This window comes from Echinops telfairi, unplaced genomic scaffold (genome assembly GCF_000313985.2).
Source record: "Echinops telfairi isolate 266 unplaced genomic scaffold, ASM31398v2 ScPeMD7_8;HRSCAF=38, whole genome shotgun sequence".
In the NCBI taxonomy this organism is placed as follows: Eukaryota; Metazoa; Chordata; class Mammalia; order Afrosoricida; family Tenrecidae; genus Echinops; species Echinops telfairi.
This window is the reverse complement of record NW_022103905.1, coordinates 119,970-136,980: the sequence shown is the minus strand read 5'-3', so window position 1 is coordinate 136,980 and position 17,011 is coordinate 119,970. Positions and strand designations below refer to the sequence as shown.

General features: G+C 52.7%; 1 protein-coding gene across 1 annotated transcript in view; it reads left to right on the top strand.

Annotated features, from left to right (window-relative positions):
• EHD4 (EH domain containing 4) overlaps positions 1 to 17,011 on the top strand; it is a 90,129-nt gene that overhangs the window by 14,845 nt on the left and 58,273 nt on the right. Inside the window, exons 2-3 of the mRNA XM_004709367.2 lie at positions 4,028 to 4,204; positions 15,562 to 15,659. Of these exons, the coding sequence (XP_004709424.1) occupies positions 4,028 to 4,204; positions 15,562 to 15,659 (275 nt within the window). The remainder of the gene's footprint in view (positions 1 to 4,027; positions 4,205 to 15,561; positions 15,660 to 17,011) is intronic.

Sequence of the window (17,011 nt, the reverse complement as noted above, 5' to 3'; positions counted from 1 at the left end):
ACTAAACCTATAAATATAGGCACATAGATCTATTTCCCCATCCTCATATAAATATATTTGCATATGTACATGTCTTTATCTAGACCTCTATAAATGCACTTTGCCTCCCTGCTCGGAAAGTTGTAATTTTCATTGTTGCTACATTGCACGCTGTCTGGCTTGTCTCCTCCCCAAGACCCCTCTATAAGAGGATCTTCATTCCGCCCCCTTTTCAGAGAAAAAAAATTACTCATGCCGCCCCCCCACTTCCCCCCGGCCAGGCAATTCATGATGTTGGTACTCTAACTCATAACCCAGGACAAAGTGTAGGTATCCACTTTGCAGGACCTTCCCCCCCCCCCCCCTCCTGAATTGTTCCAGCGCCCCCCAGGGGTGGTGTCACCTACTTTGGGAAACACTGGTATAGATGAGTGCCCGGGAGGCCAAGTGTGTGCCGGGAACATGGCTTTAGTCATCCTTAAGCTCATCTTTGAGATGGGGCCTGGCTTGTTTTCCATTATCTTGAGATTTTTTTTCTTCTCCTTGTCACAGGTGATATTTTTTCCCCTGAAGTTAAGAAAAACTAACATTGTGTAGCCTAAGCAATGAAAGGGAAAAGCATTGCCCACATACACCCTGTGTCAAAGCTGCTCAGCTCCTTGGCCCCAGCAACTCGAAAGACTTGATGGGAGCCTTCGTGGGCCGTGAGTTTGTGTGAATGGAGGGGGGACAACTCAGAAAGGGAGTTGTAGACTTGTATAGGCTGTAATCAGTGTCACTGGATTAGGCCTACAGACACTGTTGAATTGATGTGTTTCGCTTTGTATATTCTCAAAAGCAAAATAAATTTAAACATATATATAAATTTAAGTATATAAATAAATAGATATATATTTTAAAGGCAGGGCGTAGGCAGAGCTTGGTAGCCAATGTGCCATGAGGCTTGTTAGAGAGGTCTCTGAGATGTCAGGTCACCCCCCACCCCTTCCCCCAGATGCTGGGAACCGAAGCATCTGGGACCTTTTTTTATGTGGTTGCCTTGGCTCTGGACTCCTGGAGTAATCAGCACAAGTGTTGGCAGGCCTCTCTGCGAACACAGGAAAAGGGGGGCCAGGTAGGGCCAAGGCCAGAATCAAGTCTTCCACACACAAGATGCGGTGCAGTGAGCTAATTGGATTCTTCCCTTGTCTTCCTGGGGCCTCTGGTTCCTTGGAATTCGTGCTCCTGCAGATCACACAGAAGATTGCACGCAGCTTGTGCCTCGGAGAGCCTCTGTGGTGGTGAAAAGCCCAAGATTTAGCCCGATGGGTCACGTTGTGCATGCTGATGTGTGGCAGCTTCAGGCTCTGCTGGTACACACAGCCTCTGGGTGCTGTGTTTTCCTGGTTGTCCTAGGTCCCCTGGCTGCATCAGATGTGCCAGCCTGCCTAGCAGGGTAGCAGGAATGTAGGAGCGTTTTGGCCCTGATCCGGGTAGAATCTCCCCCCTGGGCCATGTGCACATAAGAGTGTGTAGTAGTGTGTGTAGGACCTGCACTTCACAGGTCCCTCTGAAAGTCATGAGAGTATTTATTGGTGTCTTAGTGAGAAAAAGTCTTACTTCCCATGCAGGAGGCTCGGGTTCATGTCAAGCTAATGAATTCAATTTCATACACAGCCACCACCCATCTGCCCTTGGAGGTTGGCATGTTATGATGCTGAACAGATTTCACCCTAAGACAGACCAGGAAGAAAGGCCATGAAATCTGCGGTTCCAAAAACCAACCCAGGAAAACCCTGACGTAAGGGGGGATGGTCCAGTTTGGGAATGGATAAAGTAAGTTGATGGTCGAACAAGCAGATGAGCATAATTGATGTCACTGAACTGCACATGTGTCTCACACACGCACATACACACTCTATGGATCACAGCAGTTCCACCTGCCACTTGCGGTCTGGCACAGAGCTGGGCACCATTTCTGTTGTGTGTAAGATGCCTTGATTGTGGCCGGCTCATGGCAGCTGATAACAGGTAACAAGGAGGTTCTGTGGGCCAGGAAATCAGGGGACTCAACCTAGGATGAGCCTTTGACCAGGAGGGAGGAGCTGCCAGGTTCCACGTACAGTGCAGTAGCCAGCAAGCTTGACCAGCGACAAGTCACCTTCCTGCTCGAATCTTCCTTTTCTTCCTCTGTTGCTGATTGGTGTTAAATCAAGCAATCCCTAAAATTCTAAAGTTTTAAGTGTGTGGGTCATGCCTTCCGGGAACTGAGAACCCATCAGAGTGGAAACAGGCCCACACCTCTGCTGCCTGCCTGGGTCATTGGGGAGTGAGCACAGCAGAGAGGGCTCCCAGGAGGGGCGTGTAAAGTGACTTAGAGAATGGGTGTGATAGAGGGTAGAGATCATGGGGCTTAAATCTTCTGCCAGACAAAGGAAACGCTGGCCAGTGAGGCCTGAAAGAGACGAGTCTAGGCAAGAAGATCCGTGATGGAGGGATGAGGGAGCCCAGACAGGAAGGCACGTTCTTGTCTAACATTTGGTAACATTTGCTCCTAGACATATAGCACACGTTCTGGGCTTACATTTGAGCGTCAAGGGCTTGTTAGGCAAAGAAATCCTTTTTTACCACATGGATGGTATAGGTTTCTTCTCTTGAGCACCTTCATAGGGCGAGGGACCATCTCCCTGACAGGCCTGGGACAGGGCTCTGTCCAGATCACCCAAACAGGGATTCTCATCACTCTGTACCTGGTCGCCAACTCTGTTGCATGTTCTGGGAAGGTGCTGTGTTTTGCTTCCCTGTCTTCGTGTTTCCGTTGGTCCCCTCCTCATTGCATGTGTGCATCATCAGCTACGTGTGTCCCTAGATCCTAGGATGCTCTTTAGAAGCCAGGTGGCGAGCCCCCGGCTCACCTGCTGTGGACACATCCTCAGGAAAGACCGCCGGCTAGAGAAGGGTACGGTGCTAATGAAGTGGAGGGTCGGTGAGCATGAGGGAGCACCTCGCCCGGTGGGGGGGATGGAAAAAATAGCCACAGTAGTGGACTCAGACCGACCAGTCAATGATCATGAACCAGGACCAGGCCTTGTTCAGTTTCGTGAGTCACAGCCTGCTCTGTAGCAGACAACCATCGCAGCATCGGCAAGGGACATGGTGGGGGAGGGAAGGCCTGTGAATGGCTTCGGTGATGGAAAGCAGACTTGCCTCATCCAGCTGTCTCCTGTGCGCACATTGTGTCAACTGGTTCTCCCAGCCCCTGACTAAGAACCCCACGCTCCAGCGGACGGTAGTCACGCAGGCTCTATGCTTCGTGAGGGTTCATGTTCAGTTGTGGAGCTGGTGCGGGACTGGGGCTGCCCAGAGGAAGGGGCATCTCTTTCTGATTTACACAGTCTAACAGTTAGCCGTGGTCCTGCTGGTAGCTAATCTGACCCTCCCCTTCACGCTGACCCCCGAGAGCAGCCGCCTGATATCTTTGGAGACCTTTTTCTGTGGTCATGACTTTTCGGGGGCCCAGGGGAGCTGCGGGACGAACAAGGGAGGATGTGTTGGCATCATTGATTGCCAGTGACAAGGAAGGCAATTGTCTATTATTTAAGTCTCTGGGCCTTGAGTGGCCTCCGTGGGCAGACACAGCGCTGAGAGCTGGGGATGTACTTGTGGACCTCAGACATGGTGCGTGCTGTAAGCACCCACGGCAGAGAACGTTTAAGCCACTCGGTGAGCATGGAGTATCCTGAAAGCAGGGCAAGGGTGCCCCCAACACGCTGGAGGGGCAGATCAGGACAAGCCTCTCCAGAGGTTTTTGGGGGGGGTGGGGGTAGAGAGCTGACTGGGCATGCCTCTGTGGGGTTGGCCCCTGCTCTGCACAGCCATGCTGTGAAGAGGTCCGCTCTTTAGAAGGCTCAAGATCCATGGGTTTCTTTATTTGCAAGAGTGAACGGGCAGGCGTTGCTCCCTACCTGAGGCAGGCTCCCCTGTTATATTCGTGAGTCCAGGGGGTCAGCGCTGGTCACGCAGGACAGCATGGTGACGTTTCACCTGCCTTCGCTTTTGCCTCCGCCAGGTACCTGCTGGAGCAAGACTTCCCAGGCATGCGGATCGGCCCGGAGCCCACCACTGACTCCTTCATCGCCGTGATGTATGGCGAGTCAGAGGGCAGCACCCCAGGAAATGCTCTGGTTGTGGACCCCAAGAAGCCATTCCGAAAACTGAGTCGTTTTGGAAATGCTTTCCTGAATCGGTAAGGACCAGCAAATGGCCACCTCTAGTCAGGTGTTTTAAACGTTTTCTGTGAACGATTGCCAATGGTGTAAAAGTCCAGTAACAGCAGCACAGGGAAGAGAGGCCAGAGGGACTGTGGTTTGTATTTACAGACTGTCTTGGGAAGACAGCCATCGAAAATGACCGCTTATACTGATTCTGCTTCAGAGAGCAGAGCTAAGGCCATTATAAGGCCCCGAGTGAAAGGAACAAATTTCTAATAATCGAAGCTGTACAAAAATGGATCGGGTTGCCTTGGGTGGTAATGGACTCCCAGTCACTGGGGCCTCTTAGAGCCAGAGGGCTCAGCCAGGGGAGCCCTAAGGTTTTTTGAATGCCCAGATTGAGGAGCCCAGTGATGACGCCGGGGTGGGGTTGCTGTGCCCCCCTGAGGTCCTCTGTTTCTCACCCCCACACTTTGAGGAGCCTCCACATTCACAGGAGCATGACAAGGAGACAGAGTCAAAACATGAAATGTGCATTTGGTTTCATGGCTGGGTTGTGGTGTTTTGGTTATGGAAGCTACGGGCTGAGATTCTATCTTAATTGGAGATGTGTTTCATCCATGTAAAACACCCCCTCATCCTTCCACCAGAGTTCCCAGTGAAACCAGAGGACCCGTGGGGCAGAGAAGGGCCTGTGGGTGCTCCTGGATGCAGCTCCTCCCTTTCAGGCAGGCTCTGCTGCTCTTCCTGTGCGCCCTCCCCTCCCCCACCCCACCCCGCCATGCTTAACGCATGTTTAAACCCTTTCCCCTTCCTTCTTCGGTCCTGCCTTCGCCCTCTTCTCTGTGACTGAAGAGCCAGGGAGGAGCTGTTTGAGCCTCTGTCTGAGGACGATCCCCGGTTGGCACACGTGGTTTGTGTTTGGCTGCTACCCAAAAGGCTGGCTGTTCAAACCCACTCCACAGCCCCATCGCGAGAACGGTCCGGCCCAGGCCTGCTCTGCCACTGTCACCGTCAGAATGGACTGGATAGCCCAAGTCCACGGGAGAGGGAAGTGAGATGGGAGCCGGCAGAGGACGGGAGGAGGCACACACTGTACTCCTTTCGAGAGATTTTTACTAGTAGAAGTGGATCCTTCCAGCCGAGAGCCATCTGCCTAGGACAAATCCTCTGTCTTGGTGTCATACTGTGGCTGCCAAGGGTGGCCCAGGTATCCTCTGCAGGCGCCTTCTGTGGAAGACTAAATGAGGTACCTGCCCAGCCCCTAGAGGCCTTCTTAATGCTCCCATTGCAAACCAAAGACAGCATCCTAGAGTGGAAAGGGACCTGGGGAGAGGGTGCATGGACATGTTCAGGTGATGACGGCTGGCTCAGAAAGCTCCTTCTCTTCTCTTGGTGACCTGCGGAGAGCCGTCCAGAGGACCCCCCACCCTCCCAGAGGGCCCCCCCAGCCCCACTCCCACGGGGTTCCCTTCTAGGGAGATGTGACTCCTAGGCTCCAGTGCGGCCTTGGTCGGCACCAGGGAGGGGAGCACGAGAGCCTGGGCTTTGGGAGTCAGCACCAGAGGGTCAGTCCTCTGGATCCCACGGAACCAAGTGGGCCAGAGTCCAGAGAAGTGGACAAGGACCTCCCCCTCAGAGCCTCCCTGCTGCTGTGTCACAGGGCGGGCAACAGCCAGGTTGCTTGTCCTGGCCCTTGGCTTGACAAAGACTTTTTAAAAAAGATAGCGGTTGCCACGTCCTTCAAATTCCCATAGTCATAAGGAGAAACCCCGGAGTAGTGGTTACTGAGGAGCCCTGGTGGTGTACTGAGTTATGAGTTGACTGGTCACCTCTAGGTCAGCAGTTCAAACTCATCAAGGGCTCTGCAGGAGAAAGATGAGGCTTTTCAGCCTCAAGTCCACAAGAGCAGCTCTAATCTGTCCTAGCGGGTCACTGTGAGTTGGAATCGACTCTGGCAATGAGTTTGGGTTTTGATAAGTAATTATTGGCTTGGTTCATGTTTACGATAATTTATGTTTCTCGGTGCTCTGTCTTAATTGGTGTCCACGATTTTACTGTCCTAGTTTCTAATATCCATTGCAGTGGCTACACAGAAACTCACAGACAAGATTCACACTTAAAGCGTTTATTAAGGAGGTTGTAACAATTTGTAATGCCAGTGAGAAATGCTCGGGGTAGTTGTTTACCAGGAGAGCTTAAGCTCTGTGGGTCAGCAAACCTAGCTCCCTGAATGAAGTGCCCAGAGGCACCCCGCTCTGCAAGCCAGCCTCCTGCAGAAAACACTCTGGCTCCTGGTTCTGCCGCTGCTTGTCTGATAGTGTAGCTGTCTTCTGGATCCAGGAGCTTCACTGTGCAAGGCTCTCAGGTCCAGCAGATGCACCCCATACCTGGCTCTTACTGGTAATAAGATCCTTCCTCCTGCTTCTCAGAGGGCCCCTTTCATACACAGCAGGATGGTATTCCAAAGAATCTAGTTGGAAATACTCACAGGTGAATCCCATCAATAAGTATCTTCCCCTACCTTTTTACCAGACCCATGCAGGGAAAGGTCATTTGGTGGGAGTTGCAGACTTTGGCTCGAAGAGCCACCTTGAATAAGTCACTGCCCCTGTACTCACAACTTTTTCCATCCCCAAATCTCAAGCACGTAACATATGTGAGAGAAAAAGAAACAGGATAGACTGGGTGACAAGATTCATGAACTCCTAATTTGTATGTGTCGAAAAGAATCTACGTATAGCACTAGATAACCAACTGTTAATTGAATGAAGAACAATGTGTAGAAAAATAACAGCCGTTAATTGTATGATGCTTGCTGTGTGTCAGTCCTAGTCTAAATTTTCCCTGCGTGTTAACTTTGAGTCCTAACAAGCCCCATAACAGAGATACTACCTTTATCCTGGCAGAGGAGAGTTGAAACATCGTTCGACTCACTGCCATCAAGCTGATGTCCACTTGGTGAGCTCATAGGACAGGTAAGAACATCCCTTGTGGATTTCTGAGGCTATAAACCTTCACGAGAGCAGAAAACCTCATCTTCCTCCTGTGGAACCGCCGGTGGCTTTGAACTGCTGCCCTTTCAATCAGCAGCCCAGTGTATAACCCATTCCACCACCAGTTGAAGCACAAACTCAAAACAGACAAGAACAACGTCACTACCACTGAGTATGTTCTGACTCACAGCAACCTGGTCGGTTTCCGAGTAGAACTGTGAGTTTCCGAGACTCAATCTTTATGGGAGGAGAAAGCTTTCTCTTTTTCCTGCGAAGACGCTGGTGGGTTCAAACTGCTGACATGTGGTTAGCAGCCCCATGTGTGACCTGCCGCATTACCAGGGCTCCTCACGTTGAAGCCTAGAGGGGTTCACCTGACTTTCATAGGGACCTGTGACTGCGTTGGTATCAGTTCTCAGACTGGAACCCCAGCATCCTTGCTGGTTCTGCTATCCTGGGCCCTCGAGCTCCTTGTGAACTGTCAAGACGGTCGTGATGGTGGCTCTCCAACAGGGATGGTGAAAATGACCGTTATCCATATCAGCGTGTATAGGAGTCTCACTCATGATCTTTGGGGATTATTAATAAGAACAGACGAGACTAATGCCAGTTTACCAATGAGAAAGTTTAAGGCAAGAAAGTAAAGTGCTCTGCACAGGGCCACCAAGTCAGGAAGAGGCAGGGGCAGAACCGGAATTTGGGACTCCCATCCCCTCCTGTCCCCCAGCTTGCACCCCCACGAGGCTCTGGAAAAGAAGAGCCTTCCTTCCAGCCTTGCTGCTGGTCATGTGGATGGGTGAGGGAGGGACGGACCTCACAGAGTGGGCAGCCTGGTGAAGTAGCCTCCATGTGACAAGGTCTCTTCTACCCAGCCCCTGCTGAAGGGGCAGAGTCGGTGTGAGACACTCACTGTGTGCTCATAATTAGAGAAACCCTCTGGAAACAACAGGGAGCCCTGATGGCCTAGTGGTAACACACTGGGCTGCGAACACAAGGTCAGCAGTTCAAAACCACCAGCCACTCTGCAGGAGAAAGACAGGGCCTTCTACTTCGGGAAAGAGTTACAGTCTCGGCAACTTACGGGGACTGTTCTGCCCTGCCCTCTAGGGTCGCTGTGAGTCGGCATCCACTCGATGGCAGGGAGGTTTTTGAGTTCTCTGGAAGCAACCGCAGGGTTAACCCTAAGGCAGCCCCCCACTCTCTCCGTACAGCGTACTGCGCTGGGAGCTAGGTGAAGATGCCGTACTTAGTAGGAAAGGGACTGGCTGTTTGCTGTGGGGGACTTCCGTCTTCCAGGCAACCACCAGCATCCCCCCTAGGATGGCTCTGGCTCTCGTGACCTGGGGGTAGCTTGAGCATCTGCTCCCAGGAGTCTCAGAGTTAAGTGCTTAATGAGGTAGTCCCCACCGTGGGGACCTATGTGATGCCATCTCCCCTGGCACTGGAGAGATTGGTGGCACCTCAGTCATTTCTCCATCCGTGCTGGTTTCTAAAACTAACAGGGTGTCCACAGTGCAGTTCTGAGACATCAGGACAAACATCCTAAAAGATAGTTCCAAAAGACACAGGAGTTGGTCCCAGAGCAAGAAGAGTTCCGTGGAAGCAGCTTGAGGGTGGCCTTCTGCTTCACATTCCATCGACAGGCCTCTCTCCGGTCCTCTCCGGGAATGTGGTTGTTAGCATTCCCTCAGTTTGTCATTACAGAGGGGGAGAGGGACCACACACAGTGTCTTGAAGCCTTAGACTCCTGATTGTCAGGGACCATTTCCACCTCACCGAGGAGGAGACAGGACAGCAGCGTCCCGAGGCCTTGGGTCCCTGGAGTATATTTGGGTCCATTCAAGAAGCGTCAGGGGCAGAGTCTGACGTTCTCGCGGCCATCTGCTTTTGAACAGATGTAGGGGGTGGTTATTTCCCGCCTCGATCTGGTTTTCTGGAAATAGTCGTGTGTGCATAGTTAGATCCTAGGCGTTACAGACATGACTTTGAGATTGCTGTTATTGTTGGTCGGTGCCCTTGAATCACAGCCCTGCTCATCGCGCCCTGATGCACAACAGAGGGAAGCAACGCCCTGTCCTGCACCAGCCTCACAGTGGATCTCGTGTGAGTCCACTGTGGTAGTCCACCCTGTCCAGGGCCATCCTTTCTTTCGCTGCCCCTCACCTTTCCCAAACATGGCGTCCTTCTCCAGGTCTCTGCAGAGAACATGTGTGAGACCAAGCCTCACCGCTCTTGCCTCTAAGGAGCACTCTGGCTGCATTTCTCCCAAGACGGGTTTGTTGGTTTTCTTGGCAGTCTGTGGCGTTTTTAGATAGGATCTAGGCTCATTTAAGGTGTGGTCTCCACAGAAGAAATTATTCATCTCGTTTAATTCCTTCATTGACTTGATTTCTTTCTTTCTTTTTAAAAATACCTTTAATCCCTGATGCTAGCAATAAAAAATTTGAAACTCCCCTTTGGACTGAAGGGATCCGAACAGTTCTTCCAGCACTGCTCTCATTTTGGCCCAGCCTGATGATGGTGGCAGAAGTGACCAAAGCCTGCCCTGAGCCCCCATGTGGAGTAGGCCTCCCCTGAATCCTCTCTGACCTTCAACGACCGGGGATGTGAACGGCGCCTCAGACCAACAGCTTACCATTCCATCATTTGCTTTCCCTTTGGACCCATTTTCAATTTGTTCTCGTCATTTTTTCCCTTTTCTTTTGGGTTGAGGTTTTTCCTGTGTTTTATTTTGTTTATTTTATTTGTTGTTGGGAGCAGGGGAGCTGTATGGTTTTTTTTTTTAATTTGAAGTCCAGGATTGGTAAATCTGTAGAGAGAGTAACTGGGTTAGTGATGTCTTAGGGCTCTGGCAGGGGAGGGTGCAGGGAAGTGGGGAGCTAATAACTGAGCACAGCAATGAAGAAATGCTCTAAAGTTGATGGTGATGATTCCCCAGCTCTTTTTTGCTCTCTTCAGACCTCTGAATTGTATGGCAGGTGAACTGTTCGTCAGTGAAGCTGTGTATAAAGAAAAACCACTGTCCTGCCTGTGTAGAAGCAGCTCTGGTGGTGACGTGGGTTAAGGGGGGCCCATGCAAAACCCGATGCAACCCTTATCCTCTTTCCCATACGGTCCTTATGAGTCCGATTCCACTCGATGGCAGTGGGTTTGGTTTTTTTTTTTGGGTCGCATCTCTAATGATCTGGCAATAATAGACATTTTAAAAAGTGTTAATTTTAGATGGTTACGCCCCTTGTTACCTAGGTTTCTGTAACTCTTCGTGGAGTCTTCGTTAGCTCTGTGTTCAGCTTTGAGCCTTCCGCTGTCACTCATCTCCCAACGAGAACGTCCTAGCAGAAGCCGAGCCCTCAGTGGGCATCACGGTTGGCCAGGCAGGTGTCAGCTCCACCAGTTACCATGCTGTGCAGACCAAGGCTCTTGCCAAGATTTGTTCTTGATTTACCAGCAAAACGGTTGTTGGTTTTTGTTTTTAATGAGGGGCTAATTGTTTTTTTTAATGGCTTATTATTATCCACAATAAGCTTGATGAAGCTTTTCCTGTTACTCTTTAACTCCTGTGGGTGGCAGTTCCCAGAGGACAGACCATTGTTCTTAACCATCCCAAAGCCAGCCTTCTGCCCCAGACCAGCTGCACTGCTGACCCCAGGAGACACCGTGTGGATTGAACTCCATGAGGTGGCTGAACTGGAGTTATGTGCTAAATGGTCATCTCCTGAGGCTCGGCCTAAACTTCAGCCCTGGGCCTTTATTTCTAGCCTTGACAGGAACAAAATGCCTCCTTGGCAGCCAAGGACTCGCCTGAACTTTCTGGGTAGGGCTGTGTAATACAAAGTGTCCTGCCTTGGTTTGCTGCACAGTGGAGTTGTCTTTGTGGGCACTGTGCCCTGTTGACTGTGCAAACTCAGGAAGCTGTGTCCTCTCTCTGGTCACACTCTTCCCATCCATGAAGTCACTCAGGTCGTAGCAAGTGCTTCAAGACACCTCGGGACCCTCACCACTGTGCCCTCAGGGTTCCAGGACCCCAATGACTAGCCTCAGAAATGCAGCGGGGCAGCACTCAGCTGCTAAGTCAGTAGGTGTAACTCAACTGTTTCTGCAGGTTCTGGCGACACTGACTAAGGGTCACAGCCCAGGAAACCCTCTGGGGCAGTGCTGTTCACGCAGGGCAGGTGGGGTCACTTTGAGTCAGAATCTGGGACTGGCAGACCTGGGAGTCCTCAGAGAGGCTCAGCGGCCTCACATCCCAGGGTGGTGAGCAAGTGGGGGGCCCAGCGCCCAGAGCTTCAGCCTGTGTTCACTTCTTGGCCCTCAACATCTGGTCACGAGCTGAGGGGCTCCACCTTCCTAATGCCAAGACCCTTTTCATACAGTTCCTCATGTTGCGGTGACCCTCCAACCATAAAATTATTTTCGTTGCTACTTCATCACTGTACGTTTGCTACTGCTTTGAAACAGGTGACCCCGGTGAAAAGGTTGTTCGCTACCCCCCCACCCCAAGGGTCGCAACCCACAGGTTGAGAACCGCTGCGATAGAGGTTCGAGTCCACCTCCAGAGACCACAGAAGACAGGCCCGGTGATCTCCTTCTGAAAAGTCAGCCCCTGGGAACCTTGTAGAGCACAAGTCTACCCAGACACACGTGGTGGGCTCCACGCCAACTTGGTGGGGAGGGGCAGGAGGAGACGCACCCAGGGCTGTGGCTCGCCCCACCTTAATTTGTTTTAGGACGTTGCCCTCTGAGTCAACTGAAGGTACACCGTCAGTTGCAAAGGCAGGAAGCCGTCGTCATAGCTTGTAGGTTAGAACCTGCAGCCAGAGTGGCCAGGTTAGGATCCTGGCTCCACGGCTACTGGCCAGGTGACTTCGCAGGTGATGGTCTCTGACCTCTTGTGCCCCAATCTCCTCCCTTATAAATTGGTGACTCACAGCCCCCGTGTCTCAGGTGGTGCTACTCTGCTCTACTGCCTGCTGCCCAGGCGCGGCCAACTCAGCCACCCCCAGGGCTTTCCCAGGCTGTCATTGTGGAGTGGAATAGAAGGACCAGTCTTTCTCCCAGGGGAGCTGCTGGGGTTTTGAACTGCCGGCCAGGCAGATCGCAGCTCAACACATCACCACTATGCCACCAGGTTCTTCTCTAAGAAGGTGGTGGTGAGCATTCAGTTAGTTCATACATATGCAAGGAGTGTAGACCTGTCTGGCACGTCCTACATGCTCAGTAAGCATCCAGGTTATTACATTCCTGCTGTCAAGACCAAGAGAGCTGCATTGTTTGGAAGTTATAAAGTCACCATGCAGAGACCACCTGCTTCTTTTGAAAGCCTGTCTCCTTCATTGTGATCGTTGAAGGAGCACTTTGACCCTTGGGGGAGTTTTGAGTCATCTCTTCTTCTCACCCCTGTTTCTCTGCTGCAGACTCCTCACACCTTCCCTGCATGGCCCTGCCACCCAGCCATGCCTCTGTGCTCCCCTTTCTGCTGCTCTGAATCCTGCCCTGAAGGTAGAGGGGCAGGGGTGGGGTGGGGTGGGGGGTTTGGCATACAGTCTTGGCCCCTGTTGACTCCAGAAAACAAGCAAGCGTTTCCATCAGCCTGTGGTGAGGGACACTTCCTAAAAGCCGACGCTGAGAAGCAGTCTGGCAAACTCACCACTGTCAAAACTAAAGCGCTCCGCTCCGCAGCACTTACTGATAAAACCCCCCGTGAGGAGCGCCTCTGGGGTTGACTAGCATGGGTCTGTGTGTTCAGTGAGAAGTGTAGAGGGCACGGGGAGCCCCCGTTGGGTCCAGCGTCCCGGGGCGGAGTAGGAACTCCAGCTGGGGCGGCACATCTGTGCCTGGACACACTTCCGCAGAAGCGCTGGGAAGGCCAGGCGGAGGCCAGCAGCCACGTGCAGGAGAAGGAGCCCTGCTTTCTCAAAGCGCAAGAACAAGGCCAAATCGCTGTGACCGTGTTCGGGTTTGGTTTTCTGAATGTTGATCTGTGGTTCTCACCCTCTGCACATGGGCTCTGTGTCTGTCCCACCCCGACTCCCACCCAAAGGTGTCTGAGCGCTCCCTGGTGCCCTGGGCGCAGCTCTCTCTTGTCGGGAGGAACTGTGCACAAGCAGCTGCTTGCCGGCCTCCTTCCTTCTCCTCTTTGTACTGGTTCTTTGTGGGCCCTGGAATACTTGGGGGATGACGTCGTTTCTACATCTGGCTGCATCTGGTTGTGGCCCCCATGTTCTGCCTCCAGCGCTGGGCAGGAGGTGGGGGTGGACGTGGGGGGCGGCAGGGAGGTAGTGAAAGCTTGTTGCTTTGCACGGAGGGAGAGACGAGATTATATACTTTGCACGGAGGGAGAGACGAGATTATATATCTCAAAGCCCTCTGTGAGCCTTGCACTAGGAACCGGGCACACTATGTTTTAGAAAACTTGACATCGGGTGCAGACATGTGATGGAAGGAAGATCGGCCTCTATCCACAGTCAGAGATGGCTACAGATACCCTCACGTGGTGCCACTTGGGGAGACCTGGCCACAGCTGTGCCTGCCCGGCCTAGAGGACCTGGCTGGGGCACCTTCCTCCCTGAGTTTATCTGGACTGCTTACTTGATTGACCTGTGCCATCTTTCTAGCAAAGCAGCCCCCATTGGACAGTGGCCTTTGCCCCTAGGTTGGAGGTGCAGAAAGGGCAGGAGAATATGCAGACGAGGGTCCCCCCCACCCCCCGGTCCACGAACCCGGCCGTGTGTTCTGCACGTCATGAGGTTTTTAACTGGGAGGGCTGCATTTGGCCCCCCACGGACACTCGGTGCCCTAAGTTGACATCCGCAGTCAGCCGTGCCTGCGCCGTGAGACCTGAAGACACCGTCGCTGCTCCTTGCCTCTTCTTTGCCAGCCACAAAATGATCACGGTGTACTTTTTACAACTTCCTGAAAACACGGAAAGGACTCTTGGGGAAATGTGTCCTGAGCACCTTCACAGGAAGCTATTTTGAAATGTCAGGGACTGCGCGTCAGCATGCCCAGCATGCTTCCTTCCTGAGCAAGCCCCCTCCCTTCTGGCCCACCGGGTGGAAGGACTGATGCTTCGGCATCGCCCACCCAGATGTAAGGGCAGTACAGGGCAGCAGAGGCCCCTAGACGGCCCTCTGCAAGCCTCGTACAAAGATCACGCAGGCTCTGCAGCCTGGGCTGGATGGAGCCGGGTTTGCCTCTGGTAGTCACAGAGCTCCCTGAGGCCGAAGCTGAGAAGGAAGGCCACTTATCTGAGCCCAAATGCCTTGCTCTGCACACAAGGGGCTGGGGGCCAGAGGGAGGAAGCCCTTGTTGCTGACCCCCAAGGCCAGCAGTGTCCTCCCCTTCTCCCCTTTTGCCGGTGGAGCAGCTGACAGAGTGACAGCTGAGGGGGTCAGGGTCAGAGCAAGGAGAAAGGATGGACCGGGCAGGAGAAAGGATGGTCTCTGCATTGCTCTCCAGAGTATTCCCCAAGCCCTGGCCCCTAACCTAGTCTGAGGACGCTCCCCAAGCCCCTGGGTACCTCGAGGATTTGGGGTGTTGACCACGGGTACCTGCCCCACCCTGGGCAGGAAGCCATAGCAGGCAATGGGCCAGATGCTGCATCCTTGGGGCATTAGACAGGGACTACAGGCCCAAGTACCTGTCGCTCCTGGAGTGGGCAGGCCCAGGACAAGGAAGAAATGTGGGGTACTTAAGCCCATTGGACAGGATACCCTAGAAGAAGAGGCATGGCGTCCCTAGGAGCCGCAGCCCCAGCTGTTTGGGGGAAAGAACAGATGAATTAGAGCCAACCTAGCAACAAGTCGTGGCTCCGAGTCTCTGAGCAGCTGTGTGTTCCGAAGAGAAGCTGAAGCTCAAATGAGATGATGTTTGTAAAGTACCGAAGAAAGTACTTAATACATGCCTGGTGTGGCGGCCGGTTGAGCAGATTCAAACTGCCCACAGGGTTTCCTAGGCTGGAATCTTTTCTCCCACGGAGCCTCTAGAGGGCTCAAACCGCAGACTTTGTGCTTAGCAGCCGAGCACGAACCCAAGTTCGACGTCAGTTGTGAGCTGTTGAGTTGAGTACAACGTAGCCAGACCAAAAAGCCAAACACTCTGCCAGCGAGACAATTCTGACTATTAGCGACCCAGCAGGACAGAGCGGAATTGCCCGAAAGTGTAACTGCTTACAGGGGTAGACAGCCTGCTTAACCAGGCTTCCTTTAACACACGAAAGTTAAACCAAAATTCACAGAGAGGGACCTGGCTGCGGGCATCAGCCTCTGCTCCCTGTGTCAGTCACAGCCAAGCCCTGTGACACATGATGCCTGCAAGGCCAGAGAGACGGGGCCTCTACAGTGAGAGTGCCTGCAGTGTACACATGTCTGATCCCCCCTCTGGTCCCTGTCTTTCAGGTTCATGTGCTCCCAGCTGCCCAACCAAGTCCTGAAGAGCATCAGCATCATCGACAGCCCTGGCATCCTGTCCGGAGAGAAGCAGCGCATCAGCCGAGGTCAGTGACCGGCCCTACTCCCACCCACCCCACTGCCTGAGGCACTCTCTGGGGTCAGCAGAGGGTTTCTGCGCCCTGCTATATTCCACCCATTGCCTGGGCACCCAAAGCATCATTGGGGAGCCCTGGGGTCCAGCGCTAAAAGCCCAGCCCCACCCCTGAGAAACAGCCAGGTGGTGATAGAATCGCACGTTCTGCCATTTCAACCAAGAAACTTGCCAGAGTTGTAGTTATGGCCTCTTAATTCCGCTACACACTGTCATCTGCTCTTCATGCCACTTCACATAAATCGTCACAGTTGGAAGTATCCTCAGCAGAGGTGACCAAAAAATGACCTTGGGGTCCTCCGGGTATCCTAACGGTGCTGTAAACCCTTCCAGGCTGGAAGTGCATTGGCCAGTTCTATCACCCATGTCTTTCTGCTCCCCTGAGTGTGGTGATTCCTTCGAGCTGTAGGTCTGGCAATCATGGTGGAGCATGCTGGGATATTTTTAGTATGCTTTGAAGCTTGGTTCATTTTTAACTCTTTATAGTTCTGTTTAACCTGACTCATATCCTGGTTTGATTGACCATGGCTTATACTCACATCCTAGGCACAGAAATAGCACAGGCAGTTCAAGTCAGCCGCGAGAACCTGCCACCCTGACAGACACAGCAGCTGGTGAGGAAGGACAGTGTGACCCACTGTGGTCAGGGCTCCGGAGCTCAGGCACTCGTACGGGTCTTGCAGCACAACTGGTGGTTGGATCATTCAGCTGACGTTTTCAACACATTAACTCCAAAGAATAGATATTATTTGTAAGCGGCTGCAGTTTAAACTATTGCTAACAGTGCTGCTCCTGCTGCTGTTAGTTCCATTGTGTCAGCTCCAACTCGTGCTGGCCTTGCGGATGACAGAGTGAAACGTAGTCTGTGCCATCTTCAAGGTCATTGCCCCTCCAAAACACCCCTGGTCCTTTAGGCTCTAGAGACGAGACGATAGAGCATGTTGACCACACGTCCTTGTTTTCCCTCCTTGTCAGTCTCTTCCTGGGGCCCTGGTCGCCCTGCCATGCAAAGTGTTGGGCAGTTCAAACCCACCCGCGGCTCCCTGGGCGAAAGTTGAGGTGTCTACTTTGGGAAAGAGACACAGCTTCAGAAACTAAACGGCCACTGTGAGTCAGAATGGACTCAATGGCGGTGGGTTTTGTCCATTTCCTACTCATCTGGCTCCTGGGCTGCCTTTTCCCTGGAATACTGCCTAGCTCCTGCTGAACCCAAATAAAACTCCATCTAGGCATTGTTCCTGAGCTTGGCTTGACCACAGTGTGTTCCCAGCCACTTGGTACCGACTTGCAGGGTCTGGCTCCAGT